We start from the raw sequence: 11,233 nt of genomic DNA on the forward strand, positions 1-11,233 counted from the left end.
ATTTAACATCAGTATTCATAATTACACTTCATGTTTACTTCTCCTGATCTTTACCTCCTATAACAAGGTCCATAGGGGCATCTCAATAAATAAACATGTTATATTATATTTTATAAGTGTTATTTACTGCTTTTTTTTCGTGCTGGAATGAATGTTAAATATTTAACTGCAAAGTAGTAATGCAGGTTTTTTTGCATTAAATCATACTGGGATGTTTGCTGAAATTGATAGGATGGCCCTACCTAGAACATTTTCCACCAGCCGCCACTGGCAATAGTACTGAGTCACCCAGAATGTACTTTATCCACATGTATCTCGTTCCCTCTCAATACCTCTTTTTTCCACAAAGGACTGATCAAACTTATATGAAATCTTTTCACATAAATATAAACCATGAAGGTCAAATGTAAGCACCTATAGTGGACATAGAGCCTGGTGACCACCACCACAGGAGAAAAACAAAGATGTCATGTAACTGAACAACACATTTATGATTTATTTTATTGGAGTGATACAACAATGATGTATAGTTTTACTTCAACATTACTATCAATGAACAAGGGGATGAGTAGATTAAAATGCACACATAGCCCATAACAAACTTTTTGGGACTGAAACAGTGAGACATTGAGGCAGAGCCTCTGTCCGCTCTTGAACAGCCGTTTTAATTCCTCTGTGCCACCAGTTGTCGCCGTTCTTCCTGAGAAGGAAGCCTTGAAGCTTTAAATCTTTTCAGCAAAAATAGTAAGAAAATACAAAGCTTTCATGAGGCTTCACATGAATATAAACCATGAAGGTAAAATGTAACCCTAACCCTAACACAGCTTTTAGTCTGACTGGGTGATGTTTAAGGAGCTTTTTCTAGAGCACATTAAAACATAAATTAAATCGTATACCCAACAAATAGACAATATTAGTTGAGATCCTGCTCAGATGTGCTCAGATGTGCTGATGTCGAGGGATAACTACTGTGAACTAGTCTAATGAGGACACAGATCTGTATGATCTGTGAAGTGAACATTGTGTTCACTTCACCCAATAACTGTTTTTCACATTTGTTGACACATGTTTTCTGAATCTTTGGCACATTTTCTCAAAACTGTAAGCTCACAGCTCTACAAGTCTCTTGCAAAAACAAACACTACATTCAAAATGACACATGCCATATTAATCGATCTCTCTATGTGCTCAACACAAACATCTATGCAAATCCTATCATTAGGTTTCTTAGGTTTTTAAATGCCGGCCAAAGAATTTGTTTCAAAAATATCTTATTTGAAAATCTTGAATAGTTTTCAACTGAAGCTATGTCATTTAACAGATATAGTCATGGTTGATGAATTTGTGGAAAATATTTTTAGAGTCACAATACAATAAAAACATTTTCTGAAGCAGGGGTAAAATAATGCGTAAATAATTGGGTTTAGTGTTGAATTGAAGTAACCCAACCAAACAAATACTTCAAAGACAGAAGCAGGTGTACTGAAGCCAGTGTAGGCATCAATTATAGAATTTGTAAAAAAGGGCATCCAACAAAAGATGAATGCACCAAGCACAATACCCAGAGTTTTTGCAGCTTTATGCTCAGACTGTTTAATCAGCCCACCTCTGCCTCTGTTAATTGAACTTTTGCTCATATCTTCAATTTTTTTTACATGCTCATTAGCCACAATAATTATGTTTGTGTACAGACAAATCATCAAAGTGCAAGGAAAGAAAAAGCCGATTACATTGTCTAGGAGTCCCCAAAGGGGGTTAAAGACAAGGTTACAGCTGCCAAGGCAATTTATTGATGCCATATAATCTTCTATCCCTGCTTCATTGGCCTTTGAGTAAAGTAGTCCAAAAGAATAGACAGCAGCCAGTGCCCAACTAGCACATACCATAATCCAGGCCACTGACATTGTGAAAACCCTTGAATAATGCAGAGGATTGCATATTGCTTGTTGCCTGTCTATAGCAATGCAAATTAGGTGGAAAATAGAGACAGTGGTGAGAAACAAATCAAAACTGGAGTGCAGCAGACAGAAGTCATCCCCATAGAACCAGCAGCCATGAATGGTCCGGATGGCGCTGAAGGGCATCACAGTAACACCCACAAGAAGGTCCGCAAGAGCAAGAGACAAAATAAGCACATTGGTAGGATGATGCAACTGCGTGAAATGACCTACTGACACAATGACAACAGAGTTCCCCAAAATGGTAATGAGCATGCCCAAAGAAAACAATAAATAGAGGGCAACTTTGGTCCCCATATTGAACTGTGCTCCAACACATGAGGCATTTGAGCCTGTAAAACAGTATTGCTCTTGAGAAAGGCCAAGAGACATCATAAACCTAAATATCTATGCCAAAACCTTGACAAAGATACACAGGTTTGTGCTAGGGCGGGACACTGCTGATCTCTGTCTTTATAACAAAAGACAGCATAAGCGCCACCTACAAATTTGACTAGCCGAATGGCCATCCAATCAGAGGGTCTTTTATCATCCTACGCAGAACAACCCAACACACAATATTCTTAATTTGTTTTGGTATAACTGAGTATTTAAAAATTTGAGGAGGAAAATTCATCTCATAAACAGCTGTAATATGGCACTATTGCAGAAATAGTAAATTAAGAACAAAAATATTTCTATTAGTTTCATATATCGTTTGTACATATATGTATATGTTTTTAATTCATATGTATATATATATGCCTAACCTAAACCACTCGAGGTCAATGCCACACCATAAACATTCAAGGTCAACCCCGAACCTCAACCCTTTGAGATCCAACGCCATAACTTAACCATTCAAGGTCAATGTACAACCTTCACAATTCAAGGTCAATGCCTAACCACAACCATTTATTGCCAAGTACGTTACACATACAAGGAATTTGACTTGGTGAATGGTGCAGAACAATAAACAATGAACACAGTGCAATAATCAAGACATAATTAAAAAACAGCAACATATTCAAATTTACAATTAAATATGGTAGACAAACAAACAGGTAACAGTACTTTAAAACATGTATATTGTAAAACGGCATTATCCATTCAAGGTCAATGCCTAACCTTAACCATTTAAGGTCAATGCCTAACCAGTCATTGACCATTTAAGGTCAATGACTACCCTCAACTGTCCCAGGACAATGCCTAACGTTAACCATTTGAGGTCAATGCCTGACCTAATCATTCAAGGTCAATGTCTAACCTTAACCATTCAAGGTCAATGACTACCCTCAACCATTCGAGGTAATTTCTAACCTCAAACATTTGAAACATGATTTTATTAGAGTCGTCATATACATATACATGAAATGTAACCCATCCCTAGCTTAATAAAGTGGGCTACTGAGAAGCACCCGGGGAGCAGTTCAGTGACTTGATCAGGGACACTTCACTCGTAGCAGCCAAGGATCGAACCACCGACCTTGCGGTTGCCTGGACTCCGCTGTCCTGATGTCAGTGGGGAGTTCATTCCACCACTGTGGGGGCCAGGACAGAAAACAGCCGCGACCAGGTCGATCGGCCGTAGGGACCTCTGAGCGACGGGGCAACCAATCACCGCGAGGCAGCAGAGCAAAATGGTCGGGCGGGCGGGTGTAGGGCTTGACCATGGCCTGGAGATAGGAAGGAGCTGTTCCTTTCACTGCCCTGTAGGCTAGCACCAGAGTCTTAAACTGGATGCACGCTCTTATAGGGTGTACAGCCAGTGTAGAGAACGGAGAAGGGACATTTTGTGGGTGAACTTGGGGCGAGCTGCAGCTTTCTGGACAAGCTCCAGAGGTCTGATGGCCGACGCCGGGGCTCCGGCAAGTAGTGAGTTGCAGTAGTCCAGGCGGGAGATGACAAGAGCCTGGATTAGCACCTGCGCCATCTCATCAGTGAGGAAGGGGCGAATCCTCCTAATGTTGTAGAGCAGGAATCTGCAGGAGCGTGTAACCGATGCAGTTTGCTGAGAACGACAGTTGGTCACACCCAGGTTTCTCGCAGTCCGAGTTGGCGTCACCATGGTATCGTCAATGGTGATGGACAGGTCTCGGTGCGGGCAACCCTTCCCCCGTGTCAGCCAAGCACGCAGCGATGCGTGCCTCCACTTGAGTGTCACCGGGGGGAAATGACAAGACCAGCTGGGTGTCATCGGCATAAGGCCGGTAAGAGAAGTCATGCGAGCGAATAACAACCCAGAGATGTTGTGTAGAGCGAGAAGAGAAGGGGGCTCAGGACTGAACCTTGTGGAACCCCCATAGTCAGCATGCGTGGTTCAGACACGGCCGCCCTCCATGTCACCTGGTAGGATCGACCTGTCAGGTAGGATGCAAACAGGGAGAGTGCAGAGCCTGAGACGCCCATCCCCTCGAGGGTGGAGAGGAGGATCTGGTGGTTCACAGTGTCAAACGCCGCAGACAGGTCCAGGAGAATCAGGACAGAGGAGAGAGAGTTAGCTCTCACTGCGTGAAGCGACTCCGTCACCGCAAGGAGGGCTGTCTCAGTTGAGTGACCCAATTTGAACCCGGACTGGTTGGGGTCCAAGAGGTTGTTTTGGTGGAGATAGGAAGACAGTTGAGTAAAGACAGCACGTTCAAGTGTTTTGGAAAGAAAGGGTAGAAGAGAAACCGGTCTGAAGTTCTTGACATCAGGGGGGTCAAGTGATGTTTTTTTGAGAAGGGGGTAACTCTGGCAGTCTTGAAAGCCGTGGGAAAGCATCTTGAAACGAGGGATTTGTTGATGAGGTGGTTGAGGAAAGGAAGGAGTTCAATCGCAATAGACTGAGGAAGAGGGGAGGGAATCGGGTCAAGGGAGCACGTGGTTTGTACGGTTAACCATAATACTGGAGATCCATCGATGAGTTGGGCGGTGGTAGGAGTCATGCCGGAGGGCTCAGGGCACTGGTGGACACTGGTTTGATTTGTGACACATGAAATGTCGGGTGGACTCCACTATGGACGAGGGGAGTTTCAGACGGACTGAGGAAGGATTGATAATGGCCCGGATCTCAAACAGGCCGATGAAGCGGGGGGACATCTTCCGGGATTCGGTCCTTAAAGGGATATCCTTGGTGCAGAACCAGACCCTTTGACCGACTTGGTTATGCGGAACAGGGGTGCGTTGGCAATCCGCCAAGCGTTTATTTTGTTCTGCCGTTCGGAGAAGAGCGGGCTGGGTCTCCTTCCACACCCTCCTACAGTGGCAGAGGTGGAGCTGAACTGAGGGAACGGCTATCTCCTCCTCCTGAGCAGGGAACAGAGGCGGCTGGTACCCCAGGGAGACCTCGAATGGAGTGTGACCGGTAGCAGATGAGGTATAGGAGTTGTGAGCATATTCCACCCAGGACAGATGAGTACTCCAGGTGGAACTGGAGGCGTGGCCCTCGGGCGACAACTGGAGAGAGAGAGCGTCGGGTTTGGTATTCTTGTGGCCTGGACGGTTGGAGATGGCAAAGTTGAAGCGGCCGAAGAACAGAAGAACAGGGACCACCAAGCCTGGCGAGAGTTTAACCTCTTGGCGGTCTGGAAGTACTCCAGGTTTTTATCCGTCCAGACCACGAATGGATGAACAGCCCCCTCTAGCCAGTATCTCCATTCCTCAAGAGCCAGTTTGATTGCCAGCAATTCTCTGTTTCCGATGTCATAATTTCTCCCCGCTGGAGTCAACCGGCGAGAATAGTAAGCACAGGGGCGGAGCTTAGAGTCCGAACGTTGTGACAGGATGGCTCCCACACCTGTGTTAGAGGCGTCTACTTCGACGAAGAACTGTAGAGTGTCACCGGGATGATTCAGGATGGGGGAAGAGGAGAACGGCTCCTTGAGGAGTTGGAACGCCTGGTCGGCTTCTGGTGTCCATACTGTAGTGTGAACGGCTCCTGCCCCGGGAAAAGCGGTGCAGGCTCCCACCTAACACAGTGGTAATCCGACCAATCTTCATGAGCTAGTGTCCCACAGAGGTGTCAGAAAAATACCTTCGGCCTTTATCTCACCCCGTAGCTGAATCGTTAGGATTTCTGAATTATTGTCTTTCTGAGAGTCTTGTACGGCTACGCCCTAGGCACTCTCAGTAGGATGTAACCCTAACACCCAGTATGAATAGTTATGTAGACCGTCTATACTTTACTATTGCCTATTTTATGTTTCTCACCATTTTTGACTAACACTGCGCAGGGAACTTCCCTGCATGCGTCACTCACACATGGGTCATCCTGGTTTTAGGTCAGACAGAATACAACTGGTTTGATCCTGTTTTGAACAGGAAGGATTATATGTTTGAGTAACCATTTTACATAAAGCGTATTTGTAATTTATATGTTTAATCACTTATATCATGAAATAAAACAAGTTATATGTGTTTAAGGTTATACTTTTAAATCAAACAAGTTATATGTTGTAACGGTTATGCTTTTATGCTTTCATATTTTTCTACAATCTTCTTACAATACAAACAGGGTTTTGGAGGAAGTGAGTCTAGAGAGGGGGCCTGCTACCTTGCGGATGAATCGGCGGTAGAAGTTTGCAAACCCCAGGAATTGTTGAAGCTGTTTCCGAGAGGAGGCCGGCCATTTAGTCACTGTCTTGATCTTTTCCGGATCTGTCCGAACTTGACACCTCTCGATAATGAACCCCAGGAACTGAACTGAGGTCACATTGAACTCGCATTTTTTAGCCTTTCAAACAGTTTGTTCTCCAGTAGGTGCTGGAGAACCATCCGGACGGTGCTCCTGAAGGTTCGCTGAGTAGATGAGGATGTCATCTAAATAAACAAACACAAAACGGTTCGGAAAGTCCTGGAGTACGTCATTTACCAACGCCTGGAACACTGTGGGGGCATTGGTGAGTGTACTGTCACGGCTCTGCTGTGACTCCAACCTTTCCTGGTGTCTCCCCTCTGTTCTCTCTGTGTATGTGTATGTGTGGCATGGGCTCATCTCCGCACCTGCCTACAATCAGATCATCAAGCTCATGCAGTTCAAGTACCCCGGTTTCCTTCCCTCTCATCGCCAGATTGTTTCGTCAGCTCAGTGGTAGCTAGAACCTTGGCCGCTCTGTGTCTGTTTCTCGACCAGAGTATTTTCTTGTGTTCTCTATTTTTGAAATTACGATGAACCTCTTTTTCCTGTGTCTCAAGATCTCCCTGCCTACGTCGCAGCCCAGCCGCCGCCACTCATGCCGCCTCACCTCCCTACCTGCATTCTCCCCCTGCTCTACGAGTAACCTGTGCTTTTGCTGTGTGAATTTGTAAATAGCCTATGTAGTATTCTGTGGTTCTACTGACATTTAATTGTCCAAGCAAAACGAATGATACCAGTTTGTCTCACAGGGCGCGGTGGGGCATCCATCTTTATTATTACCGCGTGTCACACTACTGCGCACATTGTTGACATCATCACAACGCAATAGTTACCTGAACCGGAAGTATCCAGGATACTATATCCCCTTTCTTTTGAAACAAAAAAATTGCATTTTATTAATGGAACTTGTTCATACAAACATTTCATGCTAAAACGGCATTTCAACTATTTCAAACTTTTTCCTTAATAAAACCTTCAGTTCTTCTGTTGGGTATTACAAGTCACGATGCGGCCTGATCTTGTGGTAGCACAGTCTGGTCGCTTTTTGGGACCTGTATGACCTGCTGTACTGTTTGACTCAGTGTCCTCAGGCTCCATCTGGTGGTTGTTTGGTGGAAGTACCTGGCCTGCACCACTTTCACACGTCTGCAGGAGGTGACGCCGGTTACGCCTGAGCATGTGACCTCCATCTGTGCGAATGTTGTAGGATCTCTGGATACCTGCTGGCTCGACGACTGTTGCGGGTTCCCATGTCCCCGTGAGAAGCTGGAAACGGACCATAGCTCCTTCTAGTAGTGCCGGTAATGTCATGGCATTCCTGTCGTAGTATTGTTTTTGTCTTTGTTGGCACAGTTGCCTCCTGCTGTGAACTGAGCTGCGACAGACAAGTTTAGGTTGCAGTTGTTTTTCCGTGATTGGTAGGATTGAGCGCAGACGCCTGCTCATTAGCAGCTGTGCTGGCGACTTCAGTCCATCAAATGGTGTGTTCCAGTAACTGAGGTACGGATATATCTGCTGTGCATGTACTTTGTCCATGAGGGCTTTGTCTGAACAGTCTTTTCAGCCAAACCGTTACTCTGCGGGTGCAGCGGGCTGCTCGTGGTATGCTCAAAGTCCTATGCGTGAGCAAAACCTCTGAACTCTTGTGAACTGTAACAAGGTCCATTGTCACTGATTACTGCCTCTGGGTGATTGGTTACCCCGTCGCTCAGAGGTCCCTGCGGCCCAGTCACGGCTTTTTTCTGTCCTGGCCCCACAGTGATGAAATTGTTGTGGCAAAATGACGAGAAGAGACGGCGAACCGGAGTTGCAACCAGCGGGAAGTGTTTTAATAAGATCAAGCCAACATCAACCAGTTCAGTACATTGAAACGACTCCCATGTACTGCTTTTCACAGATCACTCTTATAGTCAAAATTCACGCCCCCTTTAGCTACGTTCCACCAATCAAACCAGTTTGTTGTATCAAAACAGGACACATCTGGACTTCTAATTAGGACATGTTGTTATGCTATTTTAACCTCTTGTCCTCTGATAGGACACCGCTCCAAGTACGGAAATGTTTTGGTACTTTTTACGAGAGATTTATTACAGTTTGTCTGGCGCTGATCATCATTACCCACGATCGTTCGCTGAGAACCAAATATGTGTTCCATAACACGTTATATTTACTGTTTACGTGTGAGCCCACACTTGTGTTCAGTTCAATTCAAGTTCAATTCAAAGTTTATGATGATTTTCTTCAATATAATGAACTCCCCATTGACGTCAGGATAGCAGAGTCGCTGCCCATCTTTCGGCGCAGGCTGAAAACTCACCTCTTCAAGAAGTACTACCCTGAGCCTTCCACTTATTGTATTCATATTAGTTTGTTGCACTTATTGTATTCGTATTAGTTTGTTTCTGCACTGTACTTTTGCTCTGATTTATGGTCTGGTTCATGCTCTTAGATGCTTGTTTAAAAAAGAGATGCACTTATGACTTCTGGTGAATACCTATGTTGAATTATTGTAAGTCGCTTTGGAGAATAGCGTCTGTTAAATGACTGTAATGTAATGTAAATGTGAATGATTACTGTCATATTCCAAATATGGCGAACATGGACTTCAGCTTTTGGATGAGAGTTGCGGATGTGAGGTTGGTGATTTTTTGTACCTCAAAGTACCTTCTACAATAGTCAACGACAACTATATAGTCAGTACTGTGCCAGGTGAACACGTCTGTTTGCCAAGGTCGTTCAGGGGTAGGATGCGAGAGCATCGGTTCCTTTGTATTGGAGCTGCGTCACTCAAGGCAGATGCTGCAAGATCCTACTAGTGCCTCGATCTGTTTGCACATTCCGGGCCAGAACAGTACGTTTCTTGCTTACACTTTTCCATCCCTAAGTGTCCTGTGACTGGTTTTGCTCCAGGGAGAGATCCCTGGCGCAAAACTGCTGCTAAGCCGCATTTTGATGCATAGACTTGTAGTTTCACATCTTTGGTGTGGTTGAAGTATGTGAGCACTGGGCCGGGCTCCTGTGTTTCCATTTCTTACACTGTTTCTTTAATTGTTTTTAAATCTCCTTTTCTTTTGCCTTATGTTTTGATGCTTTTAATGGTTTTATGTGAAGCACTTTGAATTACCTTGTTGTTGAAATGTGCTATACAAATAAACTTGCCTTGCCTTGTGTTAGCAGGTATTTCATTTGTTGGAATGCAACGTCTTGATTTGAGTCCTACGTGAATTCACTGTTCTCTTTCAGCAGTTGTCTGAGTGGGGCAGTTGTCTCTGAATGTCTGGGTGCAAACTTGGAGAGGTAGGTGACGATGCCCAGTATGGTCTCCAGCTCTGCTTTGCTGCGTGTGGAAGCCATTTCTTTAATTGCCATGACCTTGTCAGGGTCGGGCTTTCTGCCTTTTCGTGTCAGTCTATGTCCAAAATAGCTTACCTCAGAGAAGCAGATGAAGCGTTTGTCTTTGTTTAGCTCTATTCCTCTCTCCCTGGTTCTCTCCAGGATGGCGTGCAGGTTGGCATCGTGCTCCTCTTTGGTGAGCCCATACACAAAAATGTCCCATCAACGTGCCCATCAACTCTCCTCTGAAACGCATCCTGTACAGAAATGATTCCAAAAGGGAGCCTTTTGAACCGATATCTGCCGTAGATGGTGTTAAACATGGTCAGCATGGATCATTTCTGGCTTAGTTTTATTGTCCAGTAACCAGATCTAGCGTCTAGTACACTGAAGTACTTTGCTCCGGCACGTCTTGGTGTGACATCATCTAGAATGGGAAGTGGATAGTGGGGTCTCTGGATAGCTTTGTTTAGGGGCGGGGATCTAAACACACCCTCAGCTTTCCTGTTTTAGGCTTTTCCACTGCCAGTCATGCATTTACCCACTCTGTGACCTTTTGCATTCTATCCATTTTTCCACTTCATCAAGCTCATCTTTGAGTCGGTTTCGCAAGGGGATATGGGATGCGGTGAGGTGGGCACACCATCGTTGTTGCTGAGGGTTTAAGGTTAAAGGTGCATTCTCCAGGGAATAGTCCCATTGGACTATTCCCCCGCAAAAGGACGTCAGTGTACTCTTAAATACGTCAGCGTACTCTTAAAGACATACTCTTCTGTGATGCTGGTGTGTGTTTACGGCAACCATGTGCACTAGCTTGACCATGATTAGGTCTAAACATGCATGTAGGCCCAAAACAGGGGGAGCATTTTCTGCATACACTATGTCAAAATCTACCATGGCTGTGTTCTGCCTGTATCTGCATGCTAACTTCCTTTTACTTCAAGTCGCTGTCCACCATATCGTGAGATGTTGCTTTCTGACGTCCTAATATTTTGTGAAATATGTTCACTGGTATTACATTAGCTTGAGCACCTGTATCTATCTTGAGCTTTAGTTTGTGCCTCGCTTTTCCGATTTCCACCTCTGCGAATGCTTGTTCCCTTGCTGTATTTTTGTTTGATAATAGTGTCAATGTACAGATCCACTGGTGCGTGTTCCGTGCTTTCTGAAACAGCATGGACTTTCTTGGGGTTGTATTTTGTTAGCTTACACTGCCTTCTTGTCCTACACATATTAGCAAATGTTAGATCCTGGGGTACTTCTGGCCCGATACGGGCCATCACTTACAGAGCACTTCACGGTCAGGCTCCGGCTTATGTAGCTGATCTACTTCGCCCCTATTCAC

The 11,233-nt window shown here is 44.9% G+C and overlaps 1 protein-coding gene across 1 annotated transcript; it reads right to left on the reverse strand.

Moving 5' to 3' along the window:
• Positions 1-1,310: 1,310 nt before the first annotated feature.
• On the reverse strand, positions 1,311-2,213 carry LOC306780105 (trace amine-associated receptor 13c-like; the record flags this gene model as incomplete). Its single annotated transcript, XM_079272314.1, has 1 exon — positions 1,311-2,213. The coding sequence occupies one exon, from the start codon at positions 2,211-2,213 to the stop codon at positions 1,311-1,313; it is 903 nt and encodes a 300-aa protein (XP_079128440.1).
• Between the last annotated feature and the right edge of the window lie 9,020 nt (positions 2,214-11,233).

Source organism: Melanostigma gelatinosum, assembly GCF_949748355.1.
Source record: "Melanostigma gelatinosum genome assembly, chromosome: 7".
Classification (NCBI taxonomy): Eukaryota; Metazoa; Chordata; class Actinopteri; order Perciformes; family Zoarcidae; genus Melanostigma; species Melanostigma gelatinosum.